Source organism: Carettochelys insculpta, chromosome 20 (assembly GCF_033958435.1).
Source record: "Carettochelys insculpta isolate YL-2023 chromosome 20, ASM3395843v1, whole genome shotgun sequence".
NCBI classification, from domain to species: domain Eukaryota; kingdom Metazoa; phylum Chordata; order Testudines; family Carettochelyidae; genus Carettochelys; species Carettochelys insculpta.
In genome coordinates, this window is record NC_134156.1 from 20,541,994 (window position 1) to 20,559,771 (window position 17,778).

The window sequence follows — 17,778 nt, forward strand, 5'->3', positions numbered from 1 at the left end:
TCCTAAAGGGACACACCCTACACTTTGAGGACCACTGCTCTGCTGGCTGAGTGGGCTCTGCTTGACTTTGTTTTTGAAATCGGCAGCATGGCAAGGAGCAGAGATTGGGCAAAATGGAACAAAGAATCTCACGGTTTCCTACTGAAACTTCTTACCGAGATGAAAGTGAAGCAAAATATTGCCTCCTCTGATCTTTTCTCCACCGATGTTCTTGGTTAATCAGTATATTATGACTGTAATTGTTATGACAAAACCAGAAAGTTTGGGTTGTTTTTTATCAAAGGCCTAGTCTGTGTCATTCTGGTTAGTCTGTTCCTGAGCAAGATACTTCCACAAATTTTAATATATTTATAGCTGCTGTGTGAAGGAGTGTGAGTTTTGTAAGGTTTTAAATTATTAGCTGAATAAAGATTTGCTTTTATTAATAAACCAATATTTAAAATATAGTGCCATGGCTTCTCTTTTTAAAAAAACAAACAAACCTGAAGGGTTTTTTTTTCTTTTTTTTTAGTTGCCATAATTCACTTCAGTAAACTTTAAACTGGCTACAGTAATAAATAACAGGCCCTAGGGGACAAGGGCATTAGACAGAGACAGACTTGTATTTCATATTGCTTCCTAAGAGTTTGTGGTGTTAGAATAGAGTTTTCCATCACTAAAAGTATTTCAGTGGGGTTGCTATGGTGTTACAGTTTTCAGATGTAGTTGCCTTTTGGGGTCCTTTGCAAACAGTAGGCATTTGCTCTCTTCCTGACTAAAATAATGAGTAAGATTGCCAGCTTGTGTGAAAGCCTAAAGCAGAGCCTTTTGAGATCTGTGGCTATCTTTCTGTTGGTTTCGGTAGGCTTTGGATCCAGCCATGTTGCTAGTTTCCCAGCTTTTGTATCACCCTTTCCCAATGCCAGTTTTTCATTCTTTTTCAGAGTATCTAGCTAATGGATTGTTCTTTCAGGTGCAATCAGGACATGGCTTGTGCTTCACGATCTTTGGCAATACAGTAGAACCTGAGAATTGTGAACACCAGAGTTAAGAACTGACCAGTCAACCACACATCACGTTTAGAACTGGAACCACACAGTCAGGCAGCAGCAGAAAAAAAAAAGTGCAAATACAAAAGTACGTTGCAATACTGTGTTAAATGTAAACTATTTTTTAAAAAAAACAAAAGCAGCATTTTCCTTCTTCATAGTGAAGTTTCAAAGCTGTATTAAGTCAAACATCTGTTATAAATTTGAATGAACAGCCATAATGTTATATTCAGAATTATGAGCAATATAGCCCAGGCCAGGGGTCTGCAACCTGTGGCTCCAGAACCACGTGCATCTTTTTACGGATTTCTTTGTGGCTCCCAATGTTATAAGTCCAAAGTGTAAAAAAAAAACCTTCTTGATTGTATTTGATAAATGGTGAACATCTAAAAGCCCCACAATGAGCAGCTGATAGCTAAATAGCAAATATATGATCTCAAAGCACTGGATAATGCCTTCTTTAATATGTGCAGTGCATTGTGGGATATGATACTGTAGCTGTGTTTTGATTGTGTTGCTAATAAGTTTTGATTTTGAAAAGGAAAAGGAAGCTTGTGGCATTCCTACTGTGAAGGGCAACACACATTTGACGAAAGAAAACTGAAATTAAAATGAAATAAAATTGGCATAATTAAAATAAGTTCAGGAGTGAAATTCAGGAAGATAGTGGTACAAACACATACATGTAAAGTGTGATGAAATAGAATATGTAAAAACGTTGTGACTGTCCTGCAGGCAACGTATCGCATTACAAATATTGCGTGTGCGCTGTTCTTAAAATAAAGGTTACAAAATGTATGGTTTGACATTATTTATTAAGGACCATCTCATAGTCACATGCATTGCGGCTCTTGAATTACTGAGTTTGTTACCGAATTTGAAAAAAATCACTCCTCTTGCTATTTTGGTTGCTGACCCCTGCCCTGTATGTTCGTAACTCTGAGCTTCTACTGTAGTGATTTCTACTGCTCTTCTTTGTCTGTCATCTGAAGGAAACAAGAGAGAGCAAAAAAGGTGGCTTCCAAAAAAAGGGGGTCATTTTTCCTTTGGGTTCAATAACTTTATCAAGAATTCTATAGCTGCATCTTCTCTGTTCAATATTGAAATAGGAACTGTACTCATTTTGAAAAACAATTTGAAACACAACCTAGTTTCACTATAAAATCTTCAAACAACTTTGGTCTTCGCCATGCACATTTTTGCAAAGGGTGTTCCTGAGTTTATCCTAAGTAAAAATAAGCCTGGTGTAAGTTGAAATAAGTGTCCATGCAGCCTTTTGCATTCAGTTACTTAAATCAAACCTTTAATTACACTGGTGTAGCATCTGAGGTAGCCATTTAATTTAATGGAACGTGCTCTGTGAGTTAATGATCTCCATAAGAATCTAAAACATAATCTCTTTCTTGTAAATAGATAATGACTGTTTTGATTTTATTAAATCTGGCTTAAGTAATATTGGAAACAAACCAGTTTTTGAGCACCTTTTAAATTGTGGATGTCCTGAACTAAAGTCTTTAAATGTTTGACATTTGTGGACTAAAACTGTAACTAAGAATACTCTCGTAATTTTAGCGGTCAGTTGTAAATAAGAGTAGGTGCAAAATGTCCAGCTGGATATTCTCAGCTTCTGGGACTCTATTTTTAGCTTCTGGGAATCTTTCCTGTGCCTCTTTCAGCAGTGCTACACTGGGAGGAACTATTTTCCCTTTATGTAGCAGAGGGAGCACCCTACATCTTTCATTTCTGCACTTAAAAGAGAGACTTCACAGTGGTGATTTGCCGTAATGGGCTGTTTTAAGTAAAATCTGTAACCTTACTAACCCAAACAGATTATGCTGCTTCTTAATGCAGTATTTCAGAAAAAACTGAGGGACATATCTGGGTGCCATCAATGCACTGAATAATTGACTCTGTAAAACAAGAGATGGATTATTTAGATGTATTCTCTAAACAGATCTAATTTGCTGTAGAGGGAAATGGAAGGTTTGGCTCTGTACTGCAAAATATAGCACAAATGGCTTCCGTTCCACCCAGAATTTTCACCTGTTGTTACTGTTACTGTAATTTGTTGTCCATTTGGGATTTTTTTCATAAGCATCTCAGATCAAATTGATGTTGTCTTAAGTTTCTAATTCGATAAATCTTAATGGTGAACTACCAAGGAAAAAAATGGCCTCATGTCCTTCTATACAGTGTGTAGAAGGGGCCTGAAGCTCTTCCTCGCTGGTTTCTTATTTCAGGTCTTGTCTACTCTGGTCAGATGGATACCGTCACATGATGACATCAGATACCAAAAACATAACATCTGATGGGGAATTAAAATCCTTTTTTTTTTTTTTGTTTTGTCCATGAAGTTACTAGTATTTCTGAGGGAAAATAAATTGTAAGACCTCATGTACCTTTTGGGCCATATTTATATACCATATAAAATACAAACCTAGTTTTTCCCTCTACAAGAGAATTGTTTTAAATTAATATGATAAGAACCAAGGTTTTGCAGAAGAAAAAGTTAATGCCCCAGGAAGTGTTACAGCCTTTGCAATTTACAATTTTACCATTGAGACACCAGCCAGCTGCTTTGTAATACACTGTAAAAGTTCTGTTATGCAGAACTCAATTCAACTGAAGTTTGTTTAACTGGCATTTCTGGTATCTCCCAACTCACATCTGTCTAGTAACCAGGACTAGAATACTACCTGGCATGTTAGGCAATCACATATGCTGTTCTCTACATTTATGCCAAAGAGGCAGAAGACAGCTTGGTAAACTGCAATCAGGGATTTCTTCTAAAGAACAGATTCCAGGGCGTGGGTGTGTGCAAGGTCATTAAAGAGTCAGACCCCATCTACCTCTATAATAATAACTGATGACCCTGCAGGGCTGCAAGATCCTGATGTGTCTGAATCAAAGAAAAATAGAATTACGTTCACTGTAGTTTTAGTGTTAAGTGTATTTTTAGTGATCAGGGTGTATGCCATGCAGTGCCCAGACTGCTAGGCATATACAGGTAAAGTTTTCTATACCGTAACAGAGAGATAGCTGTGTTAGTCTATATACTATCAAAACATATAAAGCAGTCCAGTAGCACTTTAAAGACTAACAAAATAATTTATTAGGTGGTTAGGTTATCTTATGACAAGCACCTAAGTTCTTCAAGAAACCAACCACTCTGCAGCATAGTACTGCTTCTGGATTGGTTGAGTACCTGCATGCTATTTGATACTTTATTCATGTTATATTCTATTGTTTTCTGAGTCTTGGAAAATTGGTATTCCATTCCATACGTTCAGTTAACTGGGAACCCCCATCCTCTCAACATGTCGGATAACAGATCTCTTACAGCATGACAAATATTGTCTAATTTAGTTGAGACAGTATAATTACATGACTACTTTAATAGGAGGAGGATGTTCCTACTGTGGGTGTATAATATTGATGCACTGATTATAGCTCAGATTATGGAGGTACAAATTTTATGAGAGCATCCAAATCTCATTTTAAAGTCAATCCACCCCTTCATGGACAGACAATGTCAAAGAAGGCACGGTCATTCTGTCCACTGGGTAAACATGGTTCTTCAATCTGTGCAAGTTGCATGTGATAGCAATGAACTCCCAAAAGCCTTTCTAAGGAGGGAATCATAATAATCAAGACTTTTAGTCACAAGGCTGTGTGTTACTCAGCAGCGCTGCGCTGCTTGTTGTCCTGTAATAACCTCACAAAAAGTAAGGAATGCAGAAGAGATCGGAAATGAAAGAGGCAAAAAAAAAAAAGTGTTTTGTTTTTAAAAAAAGAACTTTATTGCAAAACTCTGTATCTGATATTTACTTCCAGACTTCACTAAATACATTACAGGAACAAACCAGCAAATCCTGTTTGGAACGCATTAAAGCCTGCTTCTTCTGGGTCTTTTGTGCACATACATGCATGTGTGAATACACATGCACTTGCCTGCTCATGCTATGTACAAAACCAGAAACTTATGTGCAGCCATTTAGATACATTATTGAATCTGTATTGGAAATCCTTGAAAAAAAGTTACAGTAGAACCTCGTTAATCTGCAGAACAGGTAGTTTTCTCATACACACACAGACACACGCAAAACCTGGCGGCCTCTCCCATTGATACAAGTTTATAATAGCAAAGTGCTGTAGTGATGTCTTGTGTTACTAAGACTTCATTAATTTTACAATTATAATCTACAGTACATTTACCAGCATGCCAGAAGTATTAGCATAAATTAAAAATATACACTTTACAAAAATAAATAGTTTTGTGATGCAGTATCGTGTTTGTTCACTTACTTGCTAATTCACAAAATCTAGTCATCCAGTCATTCATGCAGTTCAGCGAGGTTCTGCTGTACACAGTAAAGTGCTGAAGGCGTATAAAAGGACACAAAACTGCAGCATAATCACACTAGTTCTCAGGCAGTAACAGTGGATTGCTATGGCCACTCTGTTGCAGGAATGTGGTACTTTTTGGACATCTAAGACAGTTGAAACAAAAGCACCTTCCTAAATAGAGCAGTTTTATACAGATTGTCCTAGATTTCTATGGCTGAAAATATACATAGACATGTTAGCATAGCAGTTAATATACAGTGCCACTTCCACTTAAATACATGTCAAACTGTATGCGTACTTAGAACCAAACAAACTTTTTACTTGTCCCCCTGAGTTGCCAAGTGGCATAAGAATGCATACAGGAATCTTACTAAAAAGCATGAGTGATCAGCTGGTTCGTTGTCTTTCAGAATTCCCTTCTTTACCAGTAATAAAATGGGAAAAACAATAAGGACCCAATCCTGCTGTCACTGAAGTTAGTGGCAAAAAACTCACTGACTTCAATGGGAGCAAGGAAGTGCCCAAAATGATGATTCTTTTCATTGTAGAAAACCAGTTATTTGATGCCTACAGAAGCTTAAGAACATATGGATTGTATTCTAATGTAAACTTAGTGGTACTGCTCAAGTGCCTTTACTATTTCATATTAGCTTAGTGACATTATTCATGCTAACTCAGTAGTGCTGCAAAGATTTGTTTGAGTGCAGCTGTGGTAAGTGGAAGTTGCAGTTATGTTCAGGTGCTAACAGGACAGGACCAGCTTCTCAGCTGGTGTTATTCAGTGGAGCTCTATAATTTTACACCAGCTGAGGACATGGTCTGCAATCTATTAAAAGGACCATCCACCACAGAATTATTTTAAGAGCATAGTTGTCCACGACCATCAAAGTAAAATCAGGCAGCATTTAGAACATGTGATTTTTTTTTAAAAAAAGTTTACAAGCTAGGCGTTGTAAGGATTGGTGCAAAGAGGTAAAAAGGTTTTCTGCTAGATCAGATTCTCCTCTCCAATTTAAACTATTTATCTGACAGCTTTTAACAATCCTAGAATAACTTAAATAATAAATACTGGTTTAAATTAAAGATAATACATCTTGTTAGCAACCGGAAATGATTCTTAGGGTGCTAGTTTGTAGAGAAATAACTTTGTAGTGAAATATCTGCAGTAATAACTGGCCATAAAAATAAGTGGTAATCTCCAACTTCCCAGCATTTATAAAATTCAGGTTAACTAAAAATTCTATTTATCAGTAATTCTACTTTAACAAGTTAGCCTACCCTACTGTGTCCCCCCGTCATCTTACAATGATCTGAAATAAAAGTCCACGTTCTTATAGAAAACTCAAGTTCAAATTACTTATTAAATCATTTCTTCTGCATTATTCATTCTGTCAGTTGACTGAAACTAAGTTTGAGAAGCCTGCCAGGCAGTCACAAAGATTGTGACGGAACAGATTTGGTTGCATGGGCCACTTCTGATGTTCATGCATACCACCTTATGTTTTCCACTTAATATCAGCAGATCTTTTAGATATGCATGCCATGTATTAGTAAAGCAGGAACATGAACCACATGCCTTCATGCGGGACAGGAGTATTCTTTTGTAGCTAGCAGTGTGTGACCCTGTCTCTCATGGAACCTACCATTGCTGTTTGTTTTTTTTTGGTTTTTTTTTTTTTTTAAATCTTTGCAAAAGAATAGTTGTTGATGGCAACTTGTTCACATTAAGGTTTTGTATTCCCTTTGGAGTATAGTTGTACAACATGGGGCAAAGCTGGCTTGGTGTTTTGCCCCCAGTTTACCACAGAGCGTATTGGATTTATGAGAACGAGCATTTTTTACGCCATGCTGTCAAAGCTTCTTACTGAATCATCTGTTTTTCCAAGATCCATTTCAATAAAGTCCTCTGGTATGTCTTGCAAAGCTTCCGCCGCATTTCCTTCTAAGTCCTGCTTTCGACCTTGACACAGTACCGTCTTGCATGGCCTTACTAAGGACAGAAACACAGCACCCAGTACCATGCCAGAAGCACAGGAGTAGAATGCTGATCCGTAGTTCTGTGTCATGTCCACTAGCACACCTATGGAGGAAGCATTTAAAGTTCATTAAAAACAAAAATCACATCCAACTACCATTTCCCTGCCCATCCCATTTAACTCAAAATACCCATTCCCTCCACCTCTTCAATAGTTTGCCACTGTATTTGCATAATATTGCAACTTAAAGCTAGGTATTGTATTCAGCTAACTAACTATTACAGGGCCTTTTAAAGGTGTGCTTAATGCGTAGTTAATTAACAGCTGCCAATATAGGACTGACTTATTTTGCAGGATGTCTGGCTAGAAGGCACTGTATCAGTGAGTCATTTTCTGAGTGTGCATTTCAATAAAACCCAGAGAGGAGGATGCCAGTTTTAGGATTCTAATTGGAACAGGGTTTTGCAGCGTTTTGCTTCCTTGAGGCTCTTCTACAGAGGACGCCTCATCTCTAAGATGCTGACTGCAGTGCTGCCCATTCCTGCATTGCAGCAACAACTTTCTTTCTAGCACAAGAGGACTGGGTGGGGTGTTGCTTGGAGTCTATCACGATTGCTACTGATTCAGTCAGGAAGGTAGTTATAAAGAGATACAAGGTATCTTCACGTTCTCACCCACTTCTTGCCCAGGACCCAGGCACAGGAGTAGCACTAGCTACAGACCTACCCCACTGCAACATGGTTATTATGAAGAGGCATCAATAATAATAACTGATTTTTAGATTGTCACAAAGGTACCTGCCAGGGGTGGTCCAGCCAACCCAGATAAACTCTGTATGAACACATATACTCCAACAGCAGAAGACATCCTGTCAATCCCAGCCACGTCATCTTCAGCTAACATGGGAATGTGCGTGCCTGCTACTGTTCCAAGCATGAATCCAAAAAATATGCTACATATCATCAACCCCCAAAATTCATAGGCAAGAGGGAAGGCAAACAGAGCTACGGAGAGCAAAATGACACAGATGAGTTCAATATAAATTTTGCGGATAGGCTTCTTGTTGAGGACCCAACCAGCACTAATCCTTCCAAAGACTTCAGCAATTGCCATTGCGGACAATATGTACGCAGAACGATCCTTATCGATACCAAGACTGATGCTGAGTGGAATGATGTAAAGTGATGGAGCAAAGAATCCCAGAGTTGCAAATAGACCAAAAAGTGCATAACAAATAAAGCCATGGTCTTTCATCACCGAGAAGTCCAGGAGTTGGATTTTTGGTTCCTTAGGGGAGTTGCTGGCTTCACCGAGCATCTCTACAGATTCCTTTGGTTCTTCACTTTTCTGCTCTGCTTGGGTGTTTCCAGGCACACTGCTGGGTGAGGTAGATACTTCTACTCCTGAGTCAATTGAATCTATTGAGGTGCGTGTTTGCTCATTTTCAAGCATGTACTTAGTCTCAGTCTGTTCTTCTGTGGGCAATACTTCTGCCACTTCCTGTGCTTTGATGATGATCGGTTGCAACAGTGACCCGCAGATGACAATGCCTAACTGTAGCATGCCAACTATCATGAGACTATATCGCCAGCCAATCTGCTCCTTCAAAGAGGTGATAGCTGGAGAAACAGCGAGAAGTGATTGTAAAAAATAACTTCAGTTAGCAGAACAAGAAACCAACAAAATATACATTAAAATCAAAGATCTTTTGCCATCTGAAGTCAATAGGTGTCTCAAGTTAGGCACCTAAAATGAATGGTCACTTTTGAAAGTGACTTGCTTGAGCTCACTCAATGGCTCCCCATCAGAGTTCCAGATTCCCAGCGTTAGGCTCACTCTTTCTTGTCTACTATTTAGAATGTGGCCTGTTACTGGCTTTCCCTTCTCTTGTAAACAGCCTTTTCAGACATTTCTTAACTGATGGAGTTTACTGAGCAGGGCATAACTAGGTATGATTTTTAATGAGCATATGTATGTGTGAACTCTGTTTTAAAAAGCCTCCTGTCCTACCTAGCCCCTCCTGACGTAGAGGGAAACCTTTTTCTCTATTTTAACTGTGTGCTGGTGCTTTCATACAAGCCTTTCATGACAGCAGTTTCTCTAACTGAAATGGAGTATTTTGCATTAATTGAAGGTAGGCCATCACACCACCAGACTGTATTATCTGATCAGTGGAGAAATGTCAGGTTTCTTCTACCAGCTCTTTTCAGAGTAGCTAAATAAGGGAAAGCAAACATGGGGAGTGAGTTTTTCCAAATTTACAGTACTAAGGGAGAGAGAAAAAAACCCACATTGTCTTCTTATGTAATTCTAGGAAGGTCTCATGCAAGTCAATCCCCCAAGACCTTTGGATTGGGTTTCACATGAGACATACCGTCAGTCTCTAAGTCCACTAATCTTTTGAGTGACTCCACGTTACACCCCATGCTAATAAGTAGTGGTGGTGGCCCCCGCCCCTACCTTATTTTGACTTGCCAGAGCTATATAGCAAACCTGCCAGCCTGTGTATCAGTATAGTTTACCCTGGGCAGCCAGCAGAGACTGAGAATAAAAAGACAAGCCTCTCCCCCGACACTGTTTTTTGTCCAGTAGTAACAGAGAGGCGATTTGGTTATTCCCCCTGTGCCCTAACACGAGGCAGGAGATGGGTTCCCCTTGCAGTTTTCTTCTGCATTTTTCCCAGGTGCACGAAGGCAGCAGAAGGCTAGAAGTCCTTGTCCAGAGACCACGTATCAAGCTCTGGGTCCCTGGCACAACCCCTCCCTTCTCCAACTTCAATGAAAGTTGAGAAGACGTTTCAAAATAACTAGGACCTAAAGTTATGGAACTTAACACGATGCAGGACACGTGCTGTTTATCCAAAGTTTTCAGGGGGACTAAATTTGAAGTCCTTACTCAGACAATGTCTTCAGAAGGATTTCTACCCTAGAAAGGGCAACACTGTCCTAATCACTGCAAGTATCAATGAAATCAGTATAGTTGTGATTAAGGTGCCAGCTTATGTAACAATCAGGATCACATCTGATAGAAGATCACGGAAGTGTATTGCTTATGTACACTTGTGTTTACAACAGTTTGGTCTCTATACCTGGTGCAAAAGAGAAGACAGCAAAACATTCTCCTGTGGATGCCACTGCAGTGACCAGTGAACGTCTTTTGTCAAAATATTGTGACAGAATGGTGACCGTAGGGAGGAAGGACATACAGTATCCCAGACCTGTGGATAAATGTCAGAAGTTGTCGTAACAATGAGGAAAGAAGCTGGACACTAGTCTTAGAATATATTTCAGTTTTCCCAGTGCTGAGATCATGGTATCCAGGCCTGCCAACAGAGAAGGGCAAAAGTGGCTCTCGCCCCTGGACACAGTGATATAAAAGGGCCTGGAGCTCCCAGTTGCTGCTGCTATTGCAGTAGGCCTGGGTCCTTTTAAATCACTGCTGGAGTGCCCCAGGCAGCACTGAGGGCTGGCTTCCCAGCTCTGCCCCTTCCCCCAAAGACCTCACCCTTTACTTAAGAGGCCCCACCCCTTCCAGGGGTGCACAGCAGTGCTCCTCTGTCTTGCCCAGGGGCCTGACCAGGCTGTTATTTTGAAACATTTTTGAAACACATTATTTTGTTATAGTTATTTTGAAATAGGCGCTGTGCCTTGTGAAATGAAGTTCACCAATTTCAAAATTAAGTCAACTGGTATTTTGAATTTATTTCGAAGTAGCGGTTGTGTCGTGCAGATGCTGGGATAGTTATTTTGAAATAACTTTGCTGTGTAGACCTATCCAAAGAGAAAGTGTGAGTACGTACTGTATGTACAAAAGGTATATAAGAGGAGCCAAATATCCTCTTTGTAAAGCTGAATGGTGGCATTTATACACTGAAGATTGCATTGATTTATTAATCAAGTGCACATACAAACTTTGGACAGCATAGACCTGGAAACCTATGAAATCTTAATACAATAGCCAGTGTTCCCTCTATTTTTTTCCATCCATAGGTGGAATAAATTTTGTTAAGTGAACCAAGGTATGTGCATATGGGAACAACTAACGGAAACACCTGGTACCAGCTGTGGGAGCTGTGGCCACTCTGCTTATCTGCTGGGCAGCACGTGAATCTCTCCTGGGTGGCCACCCAAGTGCTCAGCTGACAGGGAACACTGACAATATCCCCTTGCTACAGCTCACGGGCCCTCCCAAAAACAAACAGGGCAAGAGTTCTGTAGGCGAGTTAGAAGAGAAATCAGGTTTGAAGTGGCCGACACAGGAAATCTTTGTGAAAGAAATGGGTTTTCAGGAAAGAAGGGATTGTTTGGTGAATGAGAAATGGGAGATGGTTCCAAGTGAGGAACAGGGCAGGCAAAAGATAGACAGAACAGCAAGGAACCAGAAATGGGAGGATCATAAATAGCCAGACAAAGTGGCTCTTTTTTAAAATTAAACCAGTTGAGGAGAAGGGAATTCTGGTTTACTGTATTGGTGTTTGACAGAAAGTTCCCCAGTAGATGGAGTATCTGAGAAATGTGGAAATAACTCACCAGAAATTAGGCCAATTGTGATATACATCTCAACGACTGTGCGTGCAAAAGAGGCAGTGACCATTCCAATGCAGATCAGTATACCTCCAGTCATCACCACAAGACGATGACCAAAACGATTACTTAGGACTGTAGACAAGGGAGCTGCAATGGGGGAGACAAAAGAGCATAAAGCATGACAGTATTCTGCAAAACGCCTGTTAGCTCTTCTCCCCTCCCATTTCCCCCGCCTTTCAATCCCTCTGGTCATTCCTACACATTCTTCTTTGCTCCATGCCAGTCCACTCCCACCTTTGCTGCGCTAGTCACCCTTCCCTCAGCATTTTATACCCAGGGATCAGTGCTGGAGCTTCAGATACTACGGGTGAAATCTTGGCCCCACTGAAGTCAAAACTCCCACGTCAGTGGAGCTACATCACCTTTAGTGCTTTTATAGTCACTTAACTAAAGTCAGTACAAAAAGCTCTTCATTATCCAGCCCTGCATTTACACCTGACATGTGGAGAAGTTAAATGAATCATCGAAGTTCACACAAGAAGTCAGAAGCAGAGACATGGATAGAGCCCAGTTCTCCTACTGCATCCCAGACACTATCAGTGCTGGTTCAGAATGAGAATGCAGAAGTGAACTGTTGCAGCAGCAGAGAGTGATAAATAGAGTGGAAGAGGGGATATTAAAGGACTTATTTGCTCATTTCCTTGTTCTTTATGGTTTGTGATATCAAAATATGCACTCTAAAGTCATAGTATATATACTTCCCGGTCCTCAGAGCTAAGTGTGATGCATGTGAATGGGTGCCTTAGTGACACGAAACAGACGCTTAATAACTTTTGGTTCCAATTGAAAATGTAGCGTGCACTTACCTGTAAAAGTTAGTACGAACACACAGATTGAAATTATCCAAGATATCCTGCTGTTGGTTTCATCAAAGCTTTCCATCAGATCGTTAAAGAAGACTCCAAAGGATTTTATGATACCATATGTAAGTGCTTCCACAACAAAGAAAGCAAAAGCCACAGTCCATCCCCAGCCTCCATCAGGCACTTTAGTATAAACATTTGGAGTGGCACACGACATTTTTATAGCTTTGACCGTCATTCTGAATCTGGAATAGAGAGGGAAAAAACAAGACAACTTTTTAGGTTTTTTTTACAAAGTCAAATAATAAGATGCAGTAATATTACGTAAAATATTAATGAAGAAGGACACTCTCTCCTGCTGTTAAATTCAACACAGAGGATTCAGGGAGAAGCTTCTCTTTTTTGTGATGAGATCAGAGTGATTTATTAGCGGGCCCTTTTAATCAAGAACTAGAAATGTATCACTCTGCATCAAGACAAGATGTCCGAAATCATCTGGGTTAAATGCAGAAGGGACGCAATTCATCCCATGCAATGCTGCCCGATTGCAACCTGCATCCCTGCCAGCGCTTTAAATAGCTCCCCACTGTCTCTTGCAGTTCCGCCAGCTCTTGCTGGAGCTGCTCACCAGGGCACACCTGCTCACTTCACTTCTGCTCAACCCTCACATTTTGCTACTTTGCTGACATTGGCCAAAAAGTAAAGGAGTAGGGGGAAGCTAAGACATCCATGCTGCGCTTTCTTAAGGACCAAGATCTCTGCTGTCTCAGACCAAAGCTCCAACACAGCTCCACATGGTTTCTGCAGAGCTGGTCGATTACATAAATCAGCAAGAGGGTATTTTTTTTTCTTTGTGGCTTTTAAAGCCATGAAATGCTTTCCTGGGCATTCTCAGTCGCTGCCAAGATTCAAGGAAAGAGTGGAGTGGCTTCGATCATCAACATAACCTCATCAGGATAAGGGGAAAATCAAATCTGTTCCCCTTCATCTCTCCCCTAGTAGCCAAGGTGAATTTAGAGGCGAATGCAGCCCCCTAGTGGTTCTGGGGGCTAGGGACCATAAGCTTTTTCCCTGGTAAGAAGGGTTTAAGATCAATTTGTTTGATGCTGAGGAAATTAAAGGTGACCAGCAAAACAGAAAGAGCAGTCTGCTTCAGCATGATGGGTTGAATGCACCTAGCAATAATAAAGAGGGCATTCAGCACGTTGTAAGAGAAAAACGTGTCTCCTTACCACAAGTCGTGAGGACATGCCAGAGATGGCTAATATGTGCTCTGTGAAATTAGTGCTTCACACTCACTCATCTCTTTGGGAGGCTACCATGGGCATACACGTGTGAAAGAAGCCCTGTGGTTAACTATGTTGCTTGGTTTTCTGGAGTGTTTTAACACCACACAGGATATGAAGTTAGACCCAAAACATCCTGCTGTATCTACTGATGTCAGTGAAGTTATCTCAGGGAAAACGTGGCCTATTAGGTTCAAAGCCCTGCATTACTATGTCAAAAATATATCAAAAGAAAAAGATCCCCCCCGCCACCCCAAAGCTGTCTCTAACCATCACTCAATGGTGTTCTCTGAAAACTGGCATAGTAGTGGGTGAGACAGCACGAACAGGAGTCATGGAGCCTCTCTTGCCAGCTCACCAGAGTAGGTCATGACTCCATTTTATTCTGTAAGCCTTAAACATACAAAAGTACAAAGGGTAATTTCTCTTCTGGAGCTCCCACTCAAAACTGTCATAACCATCGTCCCACCAGTTGAGAAGGGCTGTGGTCTGTGCTTCTAAGTGAGACAGGTAGAGAGGCGTAAGAGACATAACTGGTTAAATTTTGGGGTTCACTTCTGGTTCTGTAACCCACCTGCTGTGTGACCTTGGGCAAGTCACCTTCTCCTTCTGTCTGTTTCCTCCCATCCTTTCTCTGTCTTTTCTAGAGAATGCTTTGTCTGTGCTATGAACAACAGAGCACCATAGGTATGTCTCTGTAACCCCATAGCATAAATGCATGTTACAGGGAGAGAAGGGGTTTTTCCATCACTGTAGAAACTCCATCTCCCCTGGGGTAGCACTGCTAGAAGTTTTTTTTTTTTTCTGTCAACCCTAAGTGCATTTACAGTTACACCATGGGTTAGGAGCAATTAAACTATATCAATTTATAGTTTAAGTATGGATCGGGCACTTGTTTGTAAATTCTTCAGGGTGTGGCCTCTTCCTATGTACTTCTTAAGGTATGGTGCTCAGAACAATGGGACAGTGACCGCTAGGTGCTACAGTGACGCACTAATATCGGCCTCCGATTCTGGGCAATTGCCAGCTGTTTGCTTTATTCCATCTCCCACCCCCAAAATCTTTACACAGTAATGTTTTCCTTCCTCCATTTTCTGCCTGAGTTGCTTAGTAGTATCCAGACATTTTTCAGGTGAACAGCCCAACGCATCTCTGTGGTCCTGTATACTAATTTCATTTCAGAGTTTTGCTAAGCGGTAGAGTTCAAGGGTGAGTTTCAAACACAAATACTGACACACCCTTTAAGTGGAACAGAGATCTGTATGCACAGCATACTCTTTGCTACATTGTAGATCTATTCATTAGAAGCTGTTCAAGTCCTTATTCAGGACATGCATTTAAGTATATTAAAATGCACTTCAAGATTCCTTACAAAAAGGATAGAAAAAGCTGCTGCAAGGCGTTTCCTACAGGTCCCTGCCCCATTTATGAGATCTAGATTTTAACTATGCTTAAGAATTTACAGGTTTGCCTCTTGAACCTAGCCCTAGAGAGATAACACACTCCAGTAAACCTGTGGCGGGAGCTTGTTGTCCACAGAAACTGCAACTTTTCTTACTTGGCTGAAAAGACTGCACTAGGGTATGTTTGTGATGAGGAACTTGGCAACTTACAGAAAATGACCTGGTTTTGGTTCAGCACAAAGGGTCAAATCCATTCAAGTTGTAATTCAATAAGAATAGTCAGTGATGGGGCACACAAAGACCAGATTCCTTACAGGTAGCTAGAAATGGCAATTAAATATTATTTCCAACAATTGCCCTAATATGCGATGTGATTTCTGAACAAAGGACAATCAATACCCAGAGCAGTTTCCCATTAGGGAAACTCAGAGAGAATCTTGTATTTCAGAGATGCTACAGCAAGTGCTTTGTGGAAAGTGCCTGTCAGACTCATGCTGCCTTGAAGGAATGTGCAGCTGGATTTTGTGAAGGTATTATAAAATAAGTTACCGTGTGTATGTTTCCTGCACTGCTGTATTCATTAGTCTCCCTCATTTAAATCCAGCCGGAAAGAACTGGTTGAAGAGACTTGTTCTCAGTCAGCACTATGCCAAATAACAGCGGCATCCCAAACCTTTCACAAAATGGGGATTCCCAACAGGAATTGAAAAACCTTAACAACTTTGGACATGCCGTAGTCTTTCAGGGGCTACAGGCCTGTTTGCTTAGCAACTTAGGCCAAACTTCTGCTGTATAGGCACAAGGCAGCAGTGATGCTCCAAGCCCCACAGGGGCTGGATGCTGTCATTCCCCCGTCAGTAGAGCTTGGTGATCCACCTGGCAGATTTTACCAAGGTTGGGGTCCTCTCTGGTCCGCATCTCAGTCCTGCTTCATCTTCTGTTCAGAGGCCCCCAGCGCCCTCTCCAAGCGGGATCTGAGAGCCCTGCGGCACCAAGGCACTGCATGGAGTCCCCTCCCTTCTGCCTGGACACCCAGGCCGGTGCCCCACTGACCTCAGGGAGATCTAACTCCTCCTTGGAGGGTTTGCGGAGGAAGACTGGCCTGAGCTTTATGCCGAGCCAGGGGCGGGAGGGGGCTGAACTCCAGCGCTTGGAACCTGCCCTCGGGAGAAAGCGGGTCCCCCGCGCTGGCTGGGAAGGAGTCCGGCTCGCTCAGCAGCGGGGGCGGTGGGCTGCGGGGTGAGGGTGGGGTGGGGGCAGAGGCGGGCTGGGAGGTGCCGCCCGGGCACCAGTTATCCGGATACCCCAAGAAAAAAAAAAAAGCCCAAAGCGTCCCAGGGGCGAAGCCCCAAAATTAAAATAAAATAAAAAAAACAAACAAACAAAAAAACAACCCCGGGCCCGCAGGCGCCGCGGGAAAGATGCGCCGCCCCCCCCCCCCCCACGCCGGGGTCTGCGCCCGCTGCACCCCCGCGGCTCGGCGCCTGCGGCTGCCCGGCTCCGCGTGCCCCAGCCGGGCGGGGGGTGCCCAGCGGCGCTGTCACTTACCGGGTCAGCAGCGGAGCCGCCGCCGCCGGGGGCGGGCTGGCCGGAGCGGGGGCGCGGGGGGCCCGGCGGGCGGCCGGGGGGAGGCGAGGCGAGGCCGGCCCCGCTCGGATCAGGGCGGGGGGCTGCGGCCGGCTGCTCCCAGCGCCTCGCTCCGGCTGCCCGGGGCCCGTCTGCTGCCCCCGCCGCTCACTTCCCAGCCTTATATACCGGCTCGAGCCGGTCTCTGCCGGCGCGCGCGGCTGCTCAGCAGCGCCATGTGCGCGCCGGGACCGGCTTGCACCGGCCGGACCGCGGGGGGGGTGGGGAGGGGGGAGCTCAGGGGCGGTGTGCAAGGGGGGCGGGGAGGCCCTTCTTCCACCCGCTGGGTCCCGACCCCCCCGCCCCGCCGTGCAGGCTGCTCCCCCCCCCCCCCACGCTCCCCAGGCTCTGCCCCCAGCCAGGCGCGGCTCTGCATCCCTCTATCACTGCCCCAGCCTGGGGGTGGGGGGTCACTGGGGCTGAGGGTCCCGCTGCCCCCCCCCCGTGCATCCTAGAGAACAACCCCCCCCGCGCCCGTGCATCCCAGGCGGGGATGTCAGGGATGCCCGACAAGCGGCGCCTTCTCTGCTTCCCACGGGGGCCCCCATTCGCGCAACCAGGACCAGCGGGCCGGGCGGGCTGGCTGCGCATTGCACTGCGCCGGGGGTGGGGGGGCGGCCCCTGCTGAACCCCCACCCCCCGGGCAGCATCCTTCCAGTGGCTGCGCCAGTCGCCCCGCGCTTGCTGCGCACAGCCCCGAAGCCCTGCGGCGTCCCCGGCGGG

General features: G+C 43.3%; 2 protein-coding genes across 7 annotated transcripts in view; one reads left to right on the forward strand and one right to left on the reverse strand.

Moving 5' to 3' along the window:
• Window positions 1–17,778, forward strand: part of ARSG (arylsulfatase G) — a 100,716-nt gene that overhangs the window by 6,186 nt on the left and 76,752 nt on the right. Inside the window, exon 2 of one of the 6 annotated variants that reach the window (XM_075014970.1) lies at window positions 953–1,116. The exons of the other annotated variants lie outside the window; for them this stretch is intronic. The gene's annotated coding sequence lies outside the window, so the exon portion shown is untranslated. The remainder of the gene's footprint in view (window positions 1–952; window positions 1,117–17,778) is intronic. 6 annotated transcript variants of the gene reach the window in all.
• SLC16A6 (solute carrier family 16 member 6) lies at window positions 7,027–17,189 on the reverse strand. Its single transcript, XM_075014976.1, has 6 exons — window positions 16,978–17,189; window positions 12,744–12,985; window positions 11,881–12,024; window positions 10,440–10,568; window positions 8,149–8,970; window positions 7,027–7,455 (listed from the first exon to the last, which is right to left on the reverse strand). The coding sequence occupies exons 2-6, from the start codon at window positions 12,976–12,978 to the stop codon at window positions 7,214–7,216; spliced, it is 1,572 nt and encodes a 523-aa protein (XP_074871077.1). The 5' UTR covers window positions 12,979–12,985; window positions 16,978–17,189; the 3' UTR covers window positions 7,027–7,213.